General features: G+C 50.9%; 2 protein-coding genes across 2 annotated transcripts; one reads left to right on the top strand and one right to left on the bottom strand.

Annotated features, from left to right (window-relative positions):
• Positions 1–2,372: 2,372 nt before the first annotated feature.
• On the top strand, positions 2,373–9,410 carry CDCP2 (CUB domain containing protein 2). Its single transcript, XM_051801447.1, has 6 exons — positions 2,373–2,448; positions 4,118–4,465; positions 4,547–4,891; positions 5,360–5,713; positions 8,222–8,400; positions 8,601–9,410. Exons 1-6 carry the CDS (start codon positions 2,373–2,375, stop codon positions 8,913–8,915), a joined length of 1,617 nt encoding a protein of 538 aa, XP_051657407.1. The 3' UTR covers positions 8,916–9,410.
• Positions 9,411–16,581: 7,171 nt separating this feature from the next.
• TCEANC2 (transcription elongation factor A N-terminal and central domain containing 2) lies at positions 16,582–21,894 on the bottom strand. Its single transcript, XM_051801772.1, has 4 exons — positions 21,593–21,894; positions 20,722–20,859; positions 19,351–19,544; positions 16,582–17,544 (listed from the first exon to the last, which is right to left on the bottom strand). Exons 1-4 carry the CDS (start codon positions 21,852–21,854, stop codon positions 17,356–17,358), a joined length of 783 nt encoding a protein of 260 aa, XP_051657732.1. The 5' UTR covers positions 21,855–21,894; the 3' UTR covers positions 16,582–17,355.
• Positions 21,895–21,928: the final 34 nt, after the last annotated feature.

Here is a 21,928-nt window from a genome sequence, read left to right as displayed (position 1 = left end):
GACTCATGATTTATAAATTTGCCCACAGAGGAACAAAGGCAGCCCCAACATGGCACACCTCGAAATCACCCACCATGTCTCTGGTTGGAGCAAAGTACCCTTGGCTGACCTGGAGCACCTCCAGCCTGACCTCCAGTCCTGGCTCCTCTGTTTCCCTGCTGCCTCTCACTCTCCCCCTGCCTCCCACTCCTGCCTGGCTCTGAAGCTGACAAGCCGGTTGCCTGGGCTCAGGCCCAGCCTGGGAATGGCCATCTCCAGGTCAGGAGAAGGGTGAATGTGCCGGTGGTTGATGGATGCCGTCTCCTGGGAGGAGGGGCACAGCTGCTCTGCTGCACAGCCCTGACCCCTCATTGTCACCAATTTTCAGTGATACCATTTCCTGGGGTTATGGCCAGCTGGAGGGATGGAGAGAAGTAGCTCTGTAGGTACTGGTGTCCTGGACACTGGCTCCATGCTGGGATGTGCCTCGGTGCTGAGGCCAGTGGTGGAAAGGCTGGAGAGCAGTGGGTATTGCTGGAGATGAATGCAGTCAGGATGAACATGTTGCTCTGTAGTGCATGGTGGAGAAGTCAGGATGAATGTCTTGCTCTATAGTGCAGCAATGGAGAAGTCGGGGAGCACATTATCCCCGAGCCCAGGGGATCAGGGCTGGGAGGGCTGAGCACTCCTCCTGACTGAGCCAGGGTTGTGGCAATGGAAATATCGAGGAGGGGCCGTGGTGCCAGATCTCTCCTGCCTCTTTGCTGCATGGCCCCACACAATGGCCCCTTGTTTCACAAGGCACAGGGACAGACCTCCTCTCCAAGCCATTAGGGAAGCAGCTAATTAAGCTCTGCAGTGTCCGTAGGAGGTCAGTGGGATACGAGACAGTATCACATCATCTCCCAGAACCTGGACTGGAGCAAGAGCTTCACACAGTACCTGGGAACAGGGAGGGCTGCCCTGCACCTCCTCGTTCCAATGTACCCTTAGTCCTGGTGGGGTGAAGTGGTGCCCAGTGCCCCGGGACAGACACCCCAGGACATTCTCCACCTCAGCTGGGCTTAGGACAGAGGGCTCCTGGCTGGGATGCCCCAATGCTCGTGACTCCAGCGAGACCGGGCAGTGGAGAGAGAGCCTGTACAAATATTACTGTTGTTATTATTCCCCATAAATATATGCAGGCACTTAATGACCTTGGCATGGAGCATTTCCCGGGGATTCATGACCAGTTGGTGTTAATGGTCCTTAGCTGCACCTCAGGCCATCAGCTCCTCCCAGCCCATCATTAATCCACAGGAAATGTCTCAGCATCGATCCTCATTGCTTAATTAATAAATGCAACTTGTCTCCTGCCTGAGATTTAGAGATACTCACTACTTCTTTCCCTGCTGCTTTGAAGGTGACTTTTTTAGCACAGGTCCCTCATGCTGGGAGGTCCTTGTGGGATTTTGTTTCCTGGCATTCATCTGGGTGTGGGCTGTGGCAGCAGGAAAGTCCTTTCTCCAGGGTGGGAGGGAAGGAACTGAGCCACTGCTGGGTTTGGGGTTTCTCCAGCTAATGTGGCACAGCACAAGGAGCACATCTTTCCCACCAAATCCAAAGCCTTGATTACCTTCAGCCGAGTGCATCCAGAAGCCTGGGCGAGAAGGAGTGTGAGCCGGCATGGAAGAACGTGGCAATTCTCCAAGGCCTTAGCAGGTTCTATAATAATCGATGTTTTTTTGCCCATGAGTCACAATTCATCTCTAATCTTCCTCGGGGGAGGTGGGATTTGCTATCTTTAGTGCTCACGACTGCTGCTTTCCCGGGCTGAGCATCCCGCTGAGCCTGGACTCCTGCTGCAGGGATGCTGACCTGGCAGCCGGCGCGGAGACGTGGCCGTGTTTAAATCCCATTCCCTGTTTCTCTAGCCTTTACCACCAGCTGGCTTTGTGCAGTGGGTGCCGCAGTATAAATCATGTTAATTCCTGAGGTGCTTTTCCGCGGTAAGTCTGAAATTCCCATTTTGGTTCACTGGCTTGCCTGGCGAACTAAATTATTTTCATGGCCCCTTAAGGGCATATTGTCAGCCCAGACTTATTGCCGTTATACACCATATCTGAAACATTAATATCTCTTCTAAATATAGTGTATTGACAAGGTATCTGGTATAGTGTAAATCCTTGGGACATTTGATCCAGATCATTAAAACTGAGTGAAGGAAGGGAGGAATAGATCAAGTTACCTTGCCGCTCTTAATTCAAACAAGCGATGAATTATTCATTCTGCTATTAATTCTACAGTCCTCCTGCTTTTTATTTATTTCTCTCTTTATTTATTTTTTTCCTTCCAAACAGACAGCTCCAAAAGGATGCTCGGGTGCCAGTGAGGGGAGATTTTCCTGCTGGAGGATGGGGAGCACGGGGGTGGGATACCTGGCAGCAGTGGCCGTGCTTTGCGGGGCTCTCGGGGATGCTCCCAGCAGAGGTAAGAACCTGGTCCCAGCTCCCAGTGGGAACCTTGGGGCTAGATGGGCATTCATGGTCCCCGAGGAGCAGAAGAGGGCTGTTTGCGGGTGCCACCGTGGCTCTGGGGTGCGAGTGGGTTCCAGCTCTCTCTCAGGGAGTGGGCTGGCTCAGGCCAGGGGCCGGGAGCTGGGATCTGGGATCTGGAGTCACTGTGTGCAGCAGCAAGTGTGGGACACTGCTCTGTGCTTGGTATTCTGCCTCACACTTATCTTACTGAGGATTGCAGGTAGGGATTGTCCTGTTGTGATGTACAGGTGTTTTGGTGAAGGGTTTGTTAACTTCTGGAGTTCACTTGCCTATATAAATACATGTATTTATATACACACACACATATACATGTACATTTATGTGAATGTATGTATGTGTGTGTATGTGACGGGCATGTAATAAACCTCTCACCCTACTTGTATAAAATGCCCTCCAGATTGCAGGACAGGGTTAACAGATTACACAGTAATTTGAGGGGTGGGGTGGGCAGAGCAATCCTTCTCCCCAAAAACAGCAGGGCCTTTCTCACAGAAGGACTGCATCAGAAACCAACCCCATCCCTGGTTCTGGTGCATGTGCTCCTGAGTGGCCACCCCACATCCCACCTGGGCTTCCCAGAGCACCCCAAGGCTCCCAACCCTTAATCCATCCATCTGTGTGCATCATGGCTATTTGCCTCTCCAGCAGGCTCCCCTCTTGGGTATTTATTTCAACAATATTATTTCTTTAGTACCACCCCTGTATTACTTCATTGCCTATCCCCAGTAATTAGCAAGTTGATTTTAGATCTGGCCACACACACACACTCATGTGGTGCTGCATCCCACACATCTGCAGGACCCCCCCTTGCTGGGAGGTCACTGTGCCAGCAAGTATGATGAAAAGTAAAGTGCACTGGCTGACTATTGATTTGCAATATACTTGGGCCAGATTGATGGCAGTGAGTGCCCAGCCTTGTTTGGGAACCCACACATATCTCCCGAGGGCTACATAGGGTCTGCATCCCTCCCAGACATGATGTATGTGCCCACTATATCAGCCTCTTCACCCCAGCCCTAATCAGACCCAGGGGCAGGTGACAGTTGCCCCCTTCCCAGCCTTATTTTATAATAACCATGTCTCAGTATAAAGATTTCATTAGGAAATCGATCCCTACATGCATAACTCATTGTTCAGTGCATCGAGCCCTTCACCCCTGTTTCTCCCAGCTCAAATTCACTGATACCACCATTGAATGGAGGGAGGATGGTCAGTGAGAAGCACAAAGCTGAAGGGCTGGGCAGCTGGGGCATCAGAGAACCTGGAACCTCTGAGCCTTTAAAACTCACTCTCTACTTCCTTTTTCCCAGCCATAAATAGGTGGGGACACCATGCTGTCACTGGCAGGATAAGCTCAAGGGCAGCCCTGCTGCAGCCACACAATGGGGCAGTGCAGGGAAAAGGGATCATGTGGAGGGATGAAGGGTGATGGAGGGCACATCCTCCAATGAGAGGGGGTGGCCAAGCCCAGCTAAGGTCTGCAGGGTGCTGAAGTTTTAGTAGTGCTGATGGTAGGATGGAGCCAGTGTTGTGCATCCCATCTCCATTCTTTTAGTCTTCCCCTGGAAAGGGAACATCACATCCACCTCTGTGTCCCACAGGCATCAAATGTGGGGGAGTGCTTTCAGCACCCTCTGGCAATTTCTCCAGTCCCAACTTCCCGGGGCTATATCCCTATGAGACGGAGTGCACGTGGCTCATTGTGGTGGCCGAGGGCTCCTCTGTCCTGCTTTCCTTCAGCCACTTCGAGCTGGAGTACCACGACGCCTGTGCCTACGACTACCTCCAGGTCTACAACGGGGCTGCCCGGGACCGGGGCAACCTCCTGGGCACCTTCTGTGGCCACAGCCCCCCGCCACCCTTCTCCTCCGCCTGGCACGTCATGGCTGTCGTCTTCCGCTCCGACCGACACGTGGCCAAGCACGGCTTCGCCGCTGCCTACTGGAAAGGTAGCAGGGAGAGATGGTGGTGGTGGAGCATCTGTCCTTCCACCCTCTCCCACTGTCTTCATCACCTGTGCCTCCTTGCAGATGCCTGTGGCGGGCAGCTGACGGGGCTGTCTGGGGAGATCACCAGCCCCCGCTACCCCGAGAGCTACCCCAACGATGCCGAGTGCCGCTGGAACATCGGGGGGGCCAGTGGCGGTGGCCCCCTCACCCTGGTGTTTGCTGACTTCCAGATGGAGGGGGGCCAGGGCTGCAGCTTTGACTACGTGGCCCTTTTCGATGGCCCCACTGTCACTGCCCCCCGCCTGGGACGCTACTGCGGCAGCACCCGCCCACCCCGCACTGTCTCCTCCACCCCACACCTCCTCATCATCTTCAAGTCGGACTTCAACATCGGTGGCAGGGGCTTCAAGGCCCATTTCTACTCAGGTGCGGGGGTGTCTGTGTGGTGGGGCAGTGGGAAGAACGTAGGGATGGGTCCAGGGTTGGGGTGGTGATTCTCTCCCTCCTGCGGCAGGGAGAGGATAGTGGAGGAGATCACTGTGGTGAGAACCTGGGAGATGATGGTGTGAAGTGCAAACCACCACACTATGTAAAAAGCAGCATTGCTGCTTTCCTGGGCCCCAGGTTGTCCTTCTCTTGAGCAAGAGTCACCTTTCTCCTTTGCTCATGCCATTTCCTGGGAATATGGGTTTTCCCATGTGGTCTTGCAGGACTTTGGCCACTTTGGGAGTTTCCATACCCCAAAACTGCTGGCTGTCCATCAGCCAAACACAAGGCTGGGGAGCAGTGAGGTGAAGGGCAATGAAATAAGTGATTGCTCCTCCACCAGCTTATCCACACACAGCGGAGTTCAGGTCTGCTTTTGATTTTCTCTTCCCCTTTTTCCCTGAGCAGGAGAGTGCCAGGAGGTGTTCACTGCCATCAAAGGGAATTTCTCTAGCCCACAGTACCCCAGCTTCTACCCCAACAACCTCAAGTGCCAGTGGAGCATCCATATGCCCACGGGCTACCGGGTCAAGGTGTTTTTCCTGGACATGGAGCTGGAGGGCCGGAGCAGCCTGACGGGTGGCTGTGACTATGATCACCTGTCTGCCTTCGATGGGGGCACCGAGAATGGATCCCTGCTGGGCCGGTGGTGTGGGCGGGAGAGCCTGGCACCCGTCATCTCCCGCAGCAACCAGCTGCTCCTGATCCTCCACACCGACCGCAACACAGCCAAGAGGGGCTTCTCCATTGCCTACGTGGGAGGTGAGGTCTCACTTGGGTGCTCCTCAGTGCTTTAGTTACATCAGAACATGCCCCAGACCATGCAATTTCTGGAAGGACCACGCAGTGATGGTTCCTGTCTGCAGGAGTAGAGCCCGTGGCTCCTTAGGGTTGGGGTGGGGGAAGACATGGTGAATGAGCTCCAGCTCCTGCAGAGTGCAAAATGCACATGCTCCATGTTGTGTTTAGTATTCAGGAGATGCTTTCCAGCTTCAGATTCCTGTGTCTCTGCCACTGTCATGCTCCTGTTCCTCCCTCAGAGGAGAAAACCAGGGGTTTTTTTAGGGAACCAAAGCCCCAGGGCAGGTGACCAGCTCAAGTATCACAACCTTTTTCCTGTTCCTCAGGATGCTCCGGTCCCATCAGCACCCGGCTGAGCAGGCAGACATAGACCTCGCCCCCTCCTCCACTGGCAGCAGCACGGGAGGACAGGACCCCCGGGGCACAGCATTCCCAAATCCACCCAGCCAGCCCTGCCTGGCACATCCCTGCTGCCGGCATGCCCCGCGTCCCAGCCGGCACATCCACAGCTGGTGGGCGGAGCGGTGTGTAACCTTCCTCCTCCATTTGCCAACCTTTGCACCTCAAACACCAGCAAATTTATGGCGTTTGTTGTATTTCAAGATAATTACATCCAAGCTGACCTGCAGGTCAGGGATGATTCAACCAGGGGCAGCCTCGACAGAGGGCTGGAGCCAGAGCAGCACTTCTGGACTGGCAGCACAGGGGCTGGGGAGGCTGGCCCTGGGTTTATTAGCTTTTATCCCTCAGTTGCAAAATCATTCTTCATTTCCAGTGCAGCAGAAAGGATCGGGGTGTGTGGCTGTAGGAGTAAGAAATGGGATGGAGTTTTGTCCTGAGCCTCTGCAGCCTCTGGAGGGAGAGACGTACTGAACATCAAGTAGGGCAGTAGTGTGCACAGCAGGTCTGTCCCTGTCCTTATTTCCCACTGTTTTACAGCAGTGTGCAGGGAGAGAATCTTGGCCTCACCGTGTCTGGTCATGGAGAAACCCTACTCCCAATGGAGGAGGTTGCAGACACATAGATGGGGTGCTAGTGAAGAGTGGGGTGTGTCCCATCACAAAGAGGGATGTGACTTCTCCCAGTTGCCCAAGGTTCCTGCATCCCCTGGCACACACATTGTTCAGATGCATGTTAGGGGAGGACAAAAGCTTGGACATGAAACTGAGCCTCCCTTCCTAAAGCTGAGGCTGCTAGCTGTGTTTGCCCAGGGATTCCAGCATCTGCTTGTGATTAGGTTCCTGTGTGGCACATCCAGCTGCCAGCACTGCCAGGAGAGTGGCTGCTTCCACCGGACACACTGGCCTCTCCCCACCACCGTCTTCCTCGGGAGCCCCCAGAGGCAAAAGGGCACCTCAGCCTCCACATCCACAGCCCTTCAGCCATGCAGATATTTTCCATTTGGGCCCACCGAAGGGCATGGCTTGGGCTGGGCGTGTGTGATTTATGGCCATTTGAATGAAAGCCTTCACAGCAGGGGAGAGAATCCACTTTCTCCTCTTCTTGATCTAATGCACTTTAGTTATTTGGTAAATATTCTAATGGCTTTATAATGCACTAAGCGAAGCAAAGTCACACTATTTTTTCGTAATGATTTTATTGCATCTTCCCAGATTCAGGAGGAGCTGGAATAATTCAATAATTCATAGTGCCCAAGTGGTTGGTTCAAGCTGAGCATGAATTCACTTTAAAGAGGGGGGTGTTTTTCGTCCCTGCTTCTTTCCCTGTGTGGATGCTTTCTGCATCCAGAGGGGCCAAATATGATGCCAGAGGGATAGTAGTGGAGAGAGGCTGGGATCACCACTGCCTTGCTCTTTTTCTCGGCATCCTGGACAGCTCAACAGCAGCTCCCTCTGTGCACTCTCTTCACCAGCTCCCCATCAAAAACAGCATTCTGAGGGCAGTGGAGGGCTGATGATACTTGTGACAGGAGGATCTGGGCTGGGCCATCCACTGGGAGGATGCCCTGGGGCCATGGATCTAGCTCACCCTTTCCCAGGGACAGCCAAACAGCTGCATAGCTCCATGCAGGCATGGGGTCCCTCTGAGAGACATCCCCTCCATTTCATCCCTGTAGAGCATCTTTACAGGGGTGTTGTAGGATGCAGGGGAGCCCTGTGCCCACAGCAAGCCATCCACAAAGCTCTCGTGGTCTGGTCCTGGGCACCAACTCAAATGTCTCACTGGATTTGCAATGATGGAGAGTGGCAGTGACAGCATGATGATGTTGCCTGTAGTGGCACTTTTGTGTCACTCAGAGACCTGGGAAGGAGGATGAGTTTCAAGGGGGTTGGTTGATGGTGAGGTCTCTCCCTGGGGCAGAAAGCAGGGCAGTGCCTGGGAGCCATCCGTGTCTGCCCTTGGCATGGGACAGGACTAAAACATTGATATTGTTTTCTGCATTTCTGGTGTTGCTCCTTTTTCCTGAAAACTCGTCATGAGTTCTACACGTGTTTTCTGTCCCAATAGTTGTGCCCATGAACATCAGCTGCACCCGGACAGACTTCCACATCCAGATCCCTGTGCAGTCTCTGGCCCAGCTGGAGAGGAACAGGATTTATTTGGGGACCCCCTCCTGTGCAGCCCGGGTGGTTGGAAGGAACTTTAAAATACACACCAGGTTTGACACCTGCGGCACCGAATCCCAGGTAAGCAGTCGGCAAACCCTCCTTTAAAGCAAGCTGGGTAGATGGTTAACCCTGTGCTGGTGTACTGGCTGCACAGAGGCATTCCCAGTCCCTCTCACATCTTCCCAGTAGATACCCATCTGATTCATGGCCAACCCCTCCAAACCCCTGTGAAAAGGAACTGCACAAAGCTCTAATGAGCTGTGACCCTTGTCTTGCAGAGGCGCAACAACACGTCCGTCATCGTCAGCACCCTCTACATCGATTTTTCAGCGGGTGACCAGGAGGACATCCACCAGTACGAGGTGCAGTGTGAGCCAAAGAGGAAGGAAGCCTCGGTGACCCTCATTGCTGGGCCTGACCCATCCAGGCTCAACCAGGCAGAAAACCTGGTGGATGCCCAGCAGTGGGAGGGGGAAGCAATGGATGCCCATGAAATCAAGAGCCAGGACACCAGTGACATCATCTTCATCAGCATCTGCATCCTGGCCGGGCTCCTCATGGTCATCGCAGTGGTGGGGCTGGTGCTTTTGTAGGATGCTGCTTTCCAGATTTCCAGGGCTTGCAATCCCAGTCCTGCCCAGGGTGAACACATACCCCAAAATTAGCCCTCGGGCCAGGCTGAGCACAAACACAGCTGCCTGAACAGAGTCACAGCTCGCAGGCCCCAAAACTGAGCCTGAACCCAACCTCCACCTCCTTCCAGTGCCTGAAAAATCCAGGCAATAGGCAGCCGTTTCCCTTCCCAATTTGTTTTCCTCTGTCTCAATCTGTCCATTTGGCTCGGGAATGCAATTCTTGCGCTCCCTAACTCTTCCTGCACCTGCTTCAATTTGTTTTCCCTCTAGTGCTGCTGCTTTCAGGAAAGTAGCGTTGTTTGCCGATGGCTGCAAATCATCCTGTCAATTATTTCTTGCTGAATTCTTGAAGGTACAAACCATCCCCAAATATTGCTGTATGCCGAACAAATGTTCTCCATACTCCCACCCATGCTTGGGGGGGGACCATGGAGCTGTGTTGTAGGTATCTCCACCTGGCACAAACAGATGTAGCTCACGTAGATGCTCCCAGGTGGTGTTTCTGGATGTCTGTGGGTGATGTGATGAGATGAATTTGCCATGCCCTGGAGCTCCTCATTTGATCTTCGCATGTTGTCTCACCTTCTCTCAGGACTCACTATGAGTGCCTCAGCCGCCAGCAGCTGGAGGGGAAGAGAACAATCTTCCTCTCCTCTCCTCTGTGTTTTCCTCCTTTCCAGCATATTGAGGTGCCCACTGCTGTGAACTCTGTACCAGTCTCACTCCTGAGGTCTGAAAACATGAGCAAATCCTGTTGTGGCTTGGCAGGCTGTGGTGCCATGGAGCCTGAGATGCTGGAGTGTGGAGGTTTTTGTAATCCTGTAAAGATGGCCTTGGCAGGAGGAGCTGGCTTCTCTGGGACCTCAATGACACCAGACCTCCGCCCCTAGTCCCTGCAGACGGTGAGCTCAGCAACCCAAGAGCACGAAAATAGGAGTCCTGTGGTCATCTGCCCCTCCAGAAAACTGGGGATCCTCACCATGAGCCCTGCTGGATGGCTGAATAGCCCCTACCTGCCTCTTGTGCCATCCCAACACAAAGGACATTCCCCTTCAGCATCACAGAGGGGGTGGCTGTCACAGAACAGTCTGTGTTCATCCTAGTGTGGGTCAGAGCCAGCACATGGCAAAGCCACAGGGAATCTCGCTGTGGAAGCAGGGTGCGCACAGCCCTGGGAGCCTGTGTAGGGGCCACCCCCACTCCAGCCTGTGTAAAACAGACTGCGGTGCAGGGAGAGATCTTAAAATGTCCCAGCATAGTTGATCAGGGGCAAAAAATGGAGTTTGAGGACAGTGGGAAATCCAGGAGCCATTTTTTTGGTGCTGTCTCTAAATGTGAATGAATCCTAAGGAGGGGACTGGGTATCTCTGAAAAGCATTGCACAGCACAGCAAACCCCTCTTGCTGCTGAATCCAGCATTTAGCAGGGACTGACAGGATAGTCCCACCAGTGAAAGGCTACCCTGACTGATGTCCTGCTTCCCTCTGGGACAGTTCTGTGCATCAGGGGAAGCAGCAGCAAAGGAAAAGGATGATGCTTGAGCAGCTTTTCCTCCCGGATTGCACCAGCCCACGGATGCCTGAGAGGGTGTCTGGGGAGGGAAGAAGGCACAAATCTGCGCATGCCTCCTAACGAGGAGCCTTCCTTAGGATTGATTTGGTGTTTGTTGGTGCAACACGTCACCAAATGCAGGATTTCTGAAGGAAATATTTGCCAGTCCTGTTAAGCTCCATTAAGGCAATGTTTTGAGAGCCTGTTGTGTATGTAGATGGGAAACAAGGACAGACCCCCCCACGCTGCCTGCAGAGCTTCGCTGCTGGTTAATTGCTGGGTATAGAACTGTCAGCTTGAGACCACAGTTACAAGATTTGACAATTGAAAGAAACTTAAAGATATAATTAACCTTCTTGGTGGCCCAGATTTTGCTGAAACAGGTGAATGTTGCAGCCGCTCGTGCCTGGTGGGGAGCTCTCAGCACCCAGCAGCATCCAGCCCTTGCCTGCAGGACAGGCACCTCCTTGCCCATCTGGAGCCTCCAGCACCTCGCAATTTGCACGGAAAAATGCTTTTCTGGGTAGCTGTTGGTATTGCACTCAAATAAGGAGTTGGACCAGGTCCCAGGGTCCAACAGCAGAAGGGACCACTGCTGCACTCACCCCAGGGAGGGTTTCCAGCTCTGGCTCCAGTTCAAAGCTGCCTGAGCATCCCTGGGTACAGCATTCACCTGCACACCCCTGTGGATGCAGGACTGGTGCTGTGGGAGCAGCTCTGCTCCCTGAGCCAAGGGAATCCCCAGCACCCCCAGCCTTGCAGGGTGTTATCCAGGGGCTCATGGATGGGGTGATTAATGCGACTTGAATGTTTACAAAAGACTTTTCCCAGCTTGTTTCTGCTCGCATTTGCAGCTGCAGCTGCCACCAGCAGCGAACCACTCAAACCGGTCATCCTGCTCTGAGCAAGGAAAGCCTCTGGTGCTGGCTGAACAACGGCCCTCTCAGCCTCCAGTCATCCTCCGCCGTGTCTCAGACTCTGATTTTCTCCATTAGGTTTAGGCATCCAGTCTCTCCCTGCTCTGCAGGAATTTGCTCATTGACATTCCCTGTTAAACCACCTCTTCCCTGACACACCAGCTGGGGAGGGGGACAGTGCAAGCACACAGCCCAGAGAGAGGGACTGCCCTGGTCACTTTGTGAAACAAATCCTTCTTCTCGTGTAAAAGCCGCTCAGATGAGGGGCAGAGATATCAGGAATCCATCACCAGTGGTCCTTCCCTCAACCGTGACTGTGGTCCTCGCACATCAGGCCTCAGTTTCCCTCTTTAGCGTTCGCTTGGTGCTTCCCGAGCAAGCAGGAGAGCAGCAGGCACAGGCAGTGCTCCTGTTACTCATCTGATTATTTATTTAGAGCACGATGACTCGACTGTGCCGGGCTGGATGCAGCCACCCCATTTCCTGGCTTTGCTTATGGACATGGAGGCGCGTCTCTCTGGAGCAGACAAAGGCTTTGCTGTTGTGCAGGAGGGAGAGCTTCCATTATCCCTCTGCAAATGTCTGAGTGCAAATCAAGTGAAGAACTGTTGGAAAATTGTAGATCATAGAAAACAGGACTGGAAGAGCCCCCAGGAGATCAGCTGGTTTATTCGTCTCCTTCCCTGGGGGAATTGCTCCCACCGGAGAGAAGCTGAGCTAAAATATCCGAAAAATCCTAGCCATGCTTTCCATTTTTTCTCTGTTTACCAGAAGGTTTTCCTGATGTGTCACCCTGGTGGGGTGTGCTGAAGGGGGCTGTGCTTTTGCACTTCTGAGTTGGACAAATGCAGCAAGGGTGGAAGTGCCCCAAAATGGGCACTGCTGCTGGCACAAGACCCTGTTCCCCCTGCCCTGGGGCACTGGGCAGGACTGGCCATCCCACTGGGGAGCCCAGCAAGCACATGATATCATGATCCACACCACGAGAACCTGGCAGCCTTGGAAAATCCTGTGGCACCTGGAGCAACTCCATTCAGGTGCAACTGTGATGGCTATGAGCAGCCGAGAGGAGCCTCAGGGTGGGAGGGCTCTGCTAAGGCTGCAAATTCAGCACAGCTGAATCCAACCCTGCAGCTGAACCCAGTCTGGCTCAGAGTGTCCCTGATGGCCCCAGAGCTGTGAGGCTTGGAAGGAGCGGGGTGCAGGATGGGTGCCAACCTTGCCTGAGCTGGTATCGATGCTCTGCTGTCCCCCTGGAGTCACCTGGTGTGAGGCTGAGCAGCACCACAGCAGGGGTTGCTCTGGAGATTTTTCCCTTTCCCCAGGAATGCCAGGAATGAAGCTGGCCAGGCTTCCCTAATCCTGCATCCTCTCCTCAAACATTTATGGTTAATTTAGCAAGGACTGGCCCGGGGGCTAGCACAAGGGCAGTTTGTTGGCTGGAGCAGGAGTGGGTTTGCTGCTCCTTGGGGTGGTTTTCTTGAGGATTGGTGTTAAAGGCCAGGAGGCCTCCAGCAACTTTTCCACCAAGCCAGTCATGGCCCCCCAGGACCTTGGCATGGATGGGTTGGTGGGTGTTACACTGAGAGGGGATCTGTGCTGGGAAGGACAGAGCTCACTGCCCGTGCACCGGGTACTGCAGCTGGAACAGCAGTGGGAAGTTGGAGGGGGTCATGCCTGGTGGGTACTGCCAGCCCATCAACAGGTAGGTGCCCTGGCCGGTGGCTCTGTTTGGGGGAACAAAACCACAGGGGCAGCAAGAGACTGCTTGGCAGCTTCCCCTGAGCTGCTGGTGATGGATTGAGGACAGGTTGGTGTTGGGGAGGAGAACACCATTAGGTACCACCTCCTCCCCCTCTTCCCTCCCAGCACAGTGATGGACACAACAGTCCTCAGTCCATCACAGCCTGGGGGAAGCTGCAGCTAATCCTGCCTGCTAAGGTGGGCAGTGCCAGCCTGCTCCAGGGGTGTGTCTACCTTGGGGATCCAGGTACCCACTGGAGACCCTGGTCATAGTGACACAGATCCTACGGTGGGGGTGTCTCTACCTTGGGGACCGAGGTAGTCACTGGAGATCCTGGCCGTGGTGGCACAGTTGAAGAGGCACTAGTCAAGCAGACCAGCCATCTGGGAAAACATAATGGATCAAGCATATGGACAATTAAAAATGCAATGATGGCATTTACTGGGAGCGGTTTTCCCAGCCTATTTTAAACCCTGTTTCCCGGTCATCACAGCCCCAGGGACAGCAAGGTCCTCCCCCCCTGCTCATGGGGATTTTGGTGTGTGAAGGCTGAGTGGGGCATTTGCTCCATGATGGAAGGGAGTGTTCACAGCTGGATTTTGAGCTTGCAATCATGCCTCTGCAGCAGGTTTGGGGGGTTCAGATTTGATCCTGCCTCCTGTCTCCAGCTGGTTCTGCATGTTGCAGCCCTCCTCCTCCTCCTCCTCCTCCTCTTCCTCCCTCCATCTGGGACAGGAGTGCAGTGTTTGCAATGCGAAAAGTTGAGCTGAGGCAAAATATTTGCCACAGCAGAAATAGTTTTGGCTTTTTCTTTTTTTATTTGCCATTGGGGCTGGCTGTGCTAGAGGAACAGTGTTTGTCCATTATAGGAGCACCCTTTATAGGGAGATAACTGCTTGCTAGATAATAATATATAATTAGCAAGGATCATTCCATAATCTAGTTTAATTGACAGAGACCATGGATGTGGTTCAGGGGCTGCCAGCACAATTAGGGCATCATTAATTGCAGTGTAACTCTGGCATAGGCTTCCCTTTTTTTGGATCCTATGGCATATCACAGACCCTTAGTGCCTCAGTGTCTCATCCTGTGAGATGCTAGTTCATCCTCCTGAATGGTGCTGGGCCCTCTATGGAGGAACAAGGCTTTGGTGGCTGTGGCCAGTTGGGCTGGGGAATTCCCTCCCTCTACCTCTTCTTTTCTGCTTCCCTCTATCCCTCCTCTGCTTCATTTCCCAATTTCTGCTCCATCCTATGATCCTGCCCTCCTGGTGTGCTAACTTCCTTGGGAGGAAAGTTCCTGCCTGGCCAACCCTTCATATCGCAGGGCTGCCAGAGAAGCAAATGAGATCTAAAAGTTTGTGTTCTTTGTGCAGAAACCTTTGAAGAGCCTCTTGAAAGATGAAAAAAGGTGAGCTGCTGCGCACTCTCTTTCCAAAGGACAGGGAGGGTCTTGTCTACTTCCATCCTGTTTTGCCCAAGTAATTTGCAGCAGGACAAAGCTCTCCTGAGCTGTGCCTGCTGGTGGGGAATGGAGCAAGCTGTCACCTGATGCCTTCCCAAATTTTTCTCTTCAGAAGCCAGGGTCAGAAGTCAGCTCTGGCAGGGGTGAATTCCCTCCTCCATCCCTCCTGGTGCTGCCCTGAGCCCATCCTGTATTCCCCAAGCACCAGCAGCATGGGGAGGGGGATCAGGAGAAGATACCTACTGAAGATGCTTCCTTCCTCTCTTTGCCAGGTGCAGCAGGTCTCTAGAGGTCTGTCAGCTTTAAGTACCCATCTGCTGAAAGAAATCTGTAGGCTAGGCTTAATCAGGGGAAAAAAAGGGAAAAAGTAGAACTTTTCTCCCGATTGGGTGCTGCCCTCATTTAATGTTTCCCCTGTAAAAAGAGAAGTGGCTGTGCCAGAGAAACTAAGCACAAGGGAGCCCCCACTCAGCCCTTTCATCCTCCCTTTTAATCTAGAAGGGTTTCCCCAGCAAACCTATTTAGCAGGTAACCCAAGGCATAAACAAATGCAGTTGTGCAGGTGAGGTTGGTCCAAGGGGGGGAATCTGTTTTTTAAAGCCTAATTAAAAACTTAATTACTGCCAGATATCAAGTATCCTGTTGTCACATTCAGCATCACCCTTTGGGAAAATGAAGCCCTTTTTGGCCTATTGCTTTTCCATCTCTGCTTTTGTCTTCTTTCTCCACCTTCCTTTGTTTTTGTCCTTAAAGTAGTTCCTAGTTCTCTGCATTCCTCCTGTCCTGTGGGTCTTGAGTCCAACCCTCCAGACTCTTCTCCAGTTCCTCCAGACATTCAGTTTTATGCAAAGCTGAGTCTGTGAATCCTCAGCCCAAATGTTACTGCCAGCTTTAACATCAAGATAGAAGAGCTGGACCCGGAGCTATATACAATTGAGTCCCTTTGAAAACAAGTGGGGCAAAACCATTAGCCATTAAATAGAGGAAATTTATAGGGGAGTTTTCTGCTTGTGTACAGTAACTCTGCATCCCTGAAGTTAATTCTTAAGTGAAAAATATTGGCACGGTCAGACCATGTGGGAAACTTCTCTGGCCTGGCTTTCATTAGACCAGAAGTTCCTAATTTTCAGGACTTTTGCTTCTCACATGCTACCTAACCAGAGAAAACAACAGCCCAGCACCAGGAACAGAAAGCTGAAAATAAATAAATACTGCAGGTCTTGGTGTTGCAGCTCTGATGCAAAAGCTGGGTCGTTCATTGATCCTGAACCTCCTCTGTGACAGTCCAGGATACATGAATTCAATTACAGCTGTGCAGCTCAAAGCTATTTAAGTGGGAAATGGAGCTGATTACTTGTAAGAAGTAAATTGAGGGGTTTCACATCTCTTGCTACAGCCTGGTCAACAAGTGTTAGGTCTTCACTGACATATTATCCATACTGCCAGCTTCTGCCTCCAACACACCTAACATCAGTTTTCTACAAATGAAATGTTTGTTTTCAGAAAAGTCAGCTGTTTGAGGATACCTTTGCAATATGTACAGGAAAAAATGGTCTTGCACTGGCCCAGGCAAACAAAACAGGGTTTAGATATTTTTAGGATAACCTCCAATTACCTAATTAAATTTATGGAGTTCAACACCTCAGGTAAGTTTTGGGTGTTTCTTCCAGTGTCTGCAATGGAAAAAAGTAATTAGCAGATCCAAGTAAAGGCAGTCACGTTTTAGGGTGAAGATACAAACACCATGTCTGTCACAGATTATGGAGAACAAGACGAGCTGTGGCACTAAAGTAATCAGACCAAGTATGAGGCAAGATTTCCAGTTTTTAATAACTGGAAGGAATTTAAACAATAGTTAGTTGCTTAGATCTGTTCACGTTATCATTCTGAACCGTGTTCCTTTTGGAAGAAAAAAAGCCTTTAAAAGGAATAATTTTCTTATATCCCAATTTTATTTAGAAAATTCATTACAAGTTTTTTCACGTTACAGTAGGAACAAGCACCACATTTAAATCACGAGTGAGGTATGGAAGGCTGAGTGAGCTGCTCATTGAACAGCAGAGGCATCAGATAGCACCTATACTCTGGGGCATTTTGATTTTCACTCCAGAGCTTTAGAAAATGCCCCAAATTGCAGGATGACTGAGCTGATGGAATAATAGAGAGCAAGTTAATGAAACCCATTTTGCATCCAACTCTGGAATGCTGCAAAGGAAAATCACCTGGCTTGGCAAAACAGCTCTTGCCACAGGCAGGGCCCAGCTGCAGCAGATGTGGATGATTTAGGGCTAACTAAAATTTGCAGTTATCCACTAGGAATCTTCTCCCGTGGACCAATTATCCTGAATTCCCAGTATTTCCCAACAGCACAGCACAGAGTTGCTCCTTGATGTTATTCAGCTGATTCCACCTGAGGATCCACATCAGGGATGCAGCTAAACTGAGCCGTGACAAAAGGGCAGAAAGAAGAACCAAGTGAATCAGCAAGGATGGAAAATATACAGCAGAGCAGAAGAAACTTTTCCTGCAACAAACCCACATGGATTTCTACCAAGTCAGATTTACAGCACCACTTCAATCATTAGTTTTCCCCTCCAGCAGCCCTGTTCATGGAGTGGTGCTGGAGAGTCAAGTCACACTGTCAGCACTCCTGCGCTCCCCTCACCACAGAAGGGGCTCCCTGTTCTACGGAGCTGTAGGCACAGGAAGTTCTGACTCGGGATCACTTTTTATGGTTCTGTACAAAGGCAGGGACAGTGAGTGTGCCAGCCTTGACTTCAGCTCGGATCTCAGGTTTGTGCTTTAATGAGAAGACAAGAGCTCGCACTGTCCTGCGATATGGCGCGTTAATGAGGCGGGAAGAGAGATGAAAAGCTTCTCGCTCAATATTTTCAGCCAGTGGGTGATCAATCTGAAAACAGCAAAGTATAAAATTAGATCTTTACATTTAATAAGGAGACCAACTGATTGAAATTGGACTTTGGTGCTTTTCAGTGTTTCTTCATTAATCAGCTTAGATTCAAGGAAATCTACTTCCCATCACAAGTGTAACAGGAACAGCAATTTAATTCCACCCCAGCAATTAAGGAACAAGGCGACATGGTCAGTAGCAAGGAACATGTCCCCATCTCCAGCTGGGTGGCAGTACTTTGCCATCACAACAGGAAACTAAATCTGTGACAAGCTTTGGGTATCAAGCTCAACAGCAATTATAGACTACGCTGTAGTGTCTCCATAAAGCTCACTTTTGGTCTTGCTGATAGAAAGTACCTTGGATACTATTTTAAACTTAATTCCAACAGCAACTCTAAGATGTGCCAAACACTTGGCAACTCTGCCTTGTGCTATAAAGGGAAATGTGGGCCCTGTGCGTGTAGAAGGAGGTGTAATTAAGAACACAGAAAGGGATTTGCTAAATGTTAATTATGTAGTTATTGCTTCAACATGTGCCAAAACCTGTAATTTAGCACAGTTTAGGAAAAAAAAATCCCCCACCCATAAAGAAATGCTTTTAGTTTCATTTCCCTTTTGTGAGGGGGAATCTCCCAAGCTTTGCATGCAGGAGATTCCTGTGAGCCAGGTGGTATTCCTCTAAGTCCTTTGCCCATGCCGGTTTTGCTACCCATCACTTAAAAGTCCCTCAGATTCACTCAGCCCCACCTTCCCTTCTCCTTTTTGTCAGCCTCTCAGGTGTCCCTGCTCCCCATTTGCTGGACCTCTGTGGTTCCTCTGCCTTCATGAGCAGTTTAAGTCCTGCTGTGAGCTCTGCTTGCACATGTGGTTGTACCCACAGGTTATTCTTCCTTGCTGTGCTTTCAGGTGAGTCCTATCCAGAGGCAGCTCTGCTTTACCCAATTCTACTCATTTTAGAGTGGTACCATAGTCTTGATGTTCCACAGATTTAGACTTCACTTCCAGTCTTATCACCATGCATAGATGTGATTTCTGAGTACTAGGTCTGACCCAGCAAAAGTGAGCTCCCACCTTTCTGAGGCATTCCTACAGCAAACCATCCTTCTGTGCTGCCCCAATCCAGATGCACTGGAAGTTGGAGAGGTTGTTCTCACAGCTAGAAAACACACAGCTTTGAAACTCTTGAGTGCTTATCACTTGACTTGCCATTTAAAGGATAATTAATGGATAAGTTAAAAAGGATAATTATTATGGCATTTCATAGACCAAGCAAACTAGTCATTAAGCCTTACAGCAAAGCTCTGTTCATTTACTTAAAGATACCTGAGGGATCTGGTATTTATCACCACTTTATATACTTTCAACCTTGTCTCTGTTTTTGCAATAGATTTAAATTTACAAATGTTTAATTAGAAAACACCCAAAAGGTCCCACTGTTGCTTTCACAGCTGTTGAGTAGTAGGAAAAACTTCATGTTCTATTAACTTCCTTCTCTTGCATAGCCCAACTGCAGTAGATGCACAACTGATCTGTTGACTGGTTATGTAAATGAGAGCAAATACACCTTGCTTACAATTAGCAGGTTGACTTGGTTAACAACCAAAATAAAATTATCTGCCTTGAAAACAAAGCTGCTCATAAATAGGGATGTGCTGTGAATCACTAAAAGTAGGAACAGGTCACCTGGTCTTGTCCCCACTCTGCAGGCAGGACCAGCTTGGCAGTAGCTGTGGCTGGGAAAGGTTTAACTTGTTCCTACAAGAAGTAATTCCTTGAGCTAAAGGCAAATGGCTCTGAACATTACCTCCAAATCCAGGGCTTCACAGAGCAGTTTCCGTGCGTTCTTCCTGAAAGCCTCGGACTTGGGATCGCTCCTGACCTCGATGGAGGGCCTGTTGGAGTGGTCCCTGATGAAGGTTCTCCACTCTGTGTAAATATCCTTGGCAAGGCCAGACACGTCAGGATCGGAGTGTTTGCGCATCTTGTTCACTGTGTGACCTGGAAAACAGGAACAGCTCCCTTGGGATTGGCAGGTGGGCAAAATACAATGGACACGGGCTGAATCATATCAGGGCTAAAGCAGCCACATATTTTTAACTGAGGCAGGGTCAGCAAAACAACCAGAGCACTGACACAAACACAGATATAAATTTATTAGCCATTAAGCATGGAGTTCTCGCTCTTTGGCTTCTGCTGTGATTTTTGCCTGAGCAATTAGCAAGGAATTGTGAAAATTCCCTTCCCAAGTCAACAAGGTGTGGAGTGACACTTATGTAACACAAGGCTATGCTGATTTTTTTACACAGATCCTGGATCTGGTGAAAGCTTGTGAGCTTGGCCTACAAAAAATGCTGGTTTTCACCTGGAAACCCCGTTAAGGAAGCAGATGTTGCTGATGATGGCTGTAGCATTTTAACACCACGGTGACTCCAAGCAGAATCTTTCCCATTGCAGAAGAGGCTTTTCTCTGCGAGGAGACAAAAGAGAGCTTCCTGCTCTCAGAGGGGTGTTTTTCCCTGACCAGAAGCGCTCTTGGCCAGGAGATGTCACTGTTAGGCTTCGATGGCTCTTCCAGCCCAGCCGACTGCAGGCAGGCACTGGGAAAAACCTCGAGAAAAGCCTGAATAAAGCCTGAACATGGCAAATGAAACCACAGCTCAGAAGACGGAGAAAAGGGCGGATCGCTTCTCCTTTTCAAGGGCTCTGTGATTAGAGATGCGGCTGCTCTAATGGCTCTAACGAGAGCTGCCCATCTGCTGGGGATTCCTTAGGGCAGGAATGCAAGAAGCAGTTCTGGGTGATCTGAGGAGAATTTCTCACACGTCCAGTGGATTCAGCCAAATTATATAAATGAACCACGCCTTGGATGGCAAGAGAGCACTCTGACAGACAGCAGGAGAAGGAATAAAACACACAGGGACCAAGAAGAGCTCTTCAAAAATCTGACCACAAAAAGGGGTGATGCAGTATTGCCTGGGAGGAATTAGAGGACAGCTTTTTCAGTACCAGCTGGACTTTTTCAGTACCAGCTCTGAAAACTGCAGGCTGGATATCAATATTTCATTGGCAGTGACACTAATTTCTTTAAAAGCTTCCAAACTAGTCTCTTTTGTACTGACAAGCCAAGCAGACGTAAGACAACCTAATATTCACAGTCTAGATAGACAAGATATACCTATTTTAGTGGAAAGTAACACTTCCTTGGATGGTATTTTCTTCTTCAGCTCCTCCAAAGCCTCCATCAGGTTCTCTTTTGGTTGCCCGGGAAGCTCCAGTATAGACTTCCATCGTTTTATGTCTTCCACAACCACAACTCTCTGGGAAAGAGAAAAGCCATTAGGAAAGCGGGATATCCTTATGATAAATAAGGACAGTGATCTCAGCTAATGGGGCTGTTATCAACACATGAATTATTGATCATGGCATGGACCAGAGCATAGAATACACGATGGCCTGGGAGCAGGGGTACTTGCTTGGGAGTAGAAACCTTCTGCAAATCAAGACTGAAGTAACCAGAAAGCAAAGTAAGAGGCTTCACCTTGATCTGCCAAACTCTGGCCATGTAACAGCAAACGTCTGCTAGAAAAGAAGTGTTTTGAATTTAAGGAATCCATTGTATAAATGTCTCTAAATAGGAAAATGGATTAAGAGGGAGGCAGGTAATTATCTTTAGTAGGCTGGCAGAATCTGAATCCTGCTCAGATTTGCTTCAAATTTAAAATAAAGACAGCAAGGTGAGAAACAAAGCATTAAGGAACACGAATGCAGACCCAAGTACACTGCACATCCACAGTTTTTCGCTGCTTTTACCGTGGACCTTGACAGAACAGACTGCAAAGAGTGCGAGTCTCATATTTTGGATGTGGTGCATCTTACTCAGCAGCAGAGCCCTCTGCACCTGTATAGCTCCACTTCCCTATTCCCTGTGAGGATCCCATCTCACGGCTGCCAAGACTTCGGTGCGGAGCTGGCACCGCAGGCGTCCACGCACCGCTCCTCCCACCGCCACCCCGCGCTGCCCAGTGACCGCTCCCCCCGCCGGTGACCTGCCTTGAGGGACTCGAGGGTGACCTGCCGGCAGCTGCGGGGCTCGGCCGCGGCCGGGCGGGGGCTGCGCGGGCCGCGGGCACTGCGCACCAGGAACCGCTCCATGCTGCCCTGGCCGCCCTCCCCCACGGAACCCGCCGCCGTCCCGCCATTTCCGCACGGTAGTTCCGCCGGGTGCGAGACCCTATAGGATGGCCGAGGTTGTCCCGCAACGAGGACTACACCTCCCAGCAAGCCTCGCGCGGTGGGTAGTACGGCCATTCCGCCATTTTCGCCCGGTAGTTCCCCCCTGCGGTGACGCCCTATGGGATGGCCGGGGGTGCCCCGCGCGCGGA

This window comes from Manacus candei, unplaced genomic scaffold (assembly GCF_025592945.1).
Source record: "Manacus candei isolate 608988 ecotype Guabito, Panama unplaced genomic scaffold, ASM2559294v1 h1tg000005l, whole genome shotgun sequence".
Lineage (NCBI taxonomy): Eukaryota > Metazoa > Chordata > Aves > Passeriformes > Pipridae > Manacus > Manacus candei.
This window is presented reverse-complemented; position numbering and strand designations above follow the sequence as displayed.

Excerpts from the sequence above, each read along its gene's own strand:
- CDCP2 (XM_051801447.1), top strand. The coding sequence starts at position 2,373 with ATGGGGAGCACGGGGGTGGGATACCTGGCAGCAGTGGCCGTGCTTTGC. Across the intron at positions 4,466-4,546 it reads CGCCGCTGCCTACTGGAAAG|ATGCCTGTGGCGGGCAGCTG; the intron begins GTAGCAGGGAGA and ends GCCTCCTTGCAG. Across the intron at positions 5,714-8,221 it reads CTCCATTGCCTACGTGGGAG|TTGTGCCCATGAACATCAGC; the intron begins GTGAGGTCTCAC and ends CTGTCCCAATAG.
- TCEANC2 (XM_051801772.1), bottom strand. The coding sequence starts at position 21,854 with ATGGCCGTACTACCCACCGCGCGAGGCTTGCTGGGAGGTGTAGTCCTC. Across the intron at positions 20,860-21,592 it reads CCTCGAGTCCCTCAAGGCAG|TTGTGGTTGTGGAAGACATA; the intron begins GTCACCGGCGGG and ends TTTCCCAGAGAG. Across the intron at positions 17,545-19,350 it reads GTGAAGCCCTGGATTTGGAG|ATTGATCACCCACTGGCTGA; the intron begins GTAATGTTCAGA and ends TGCTGTTTTCAG.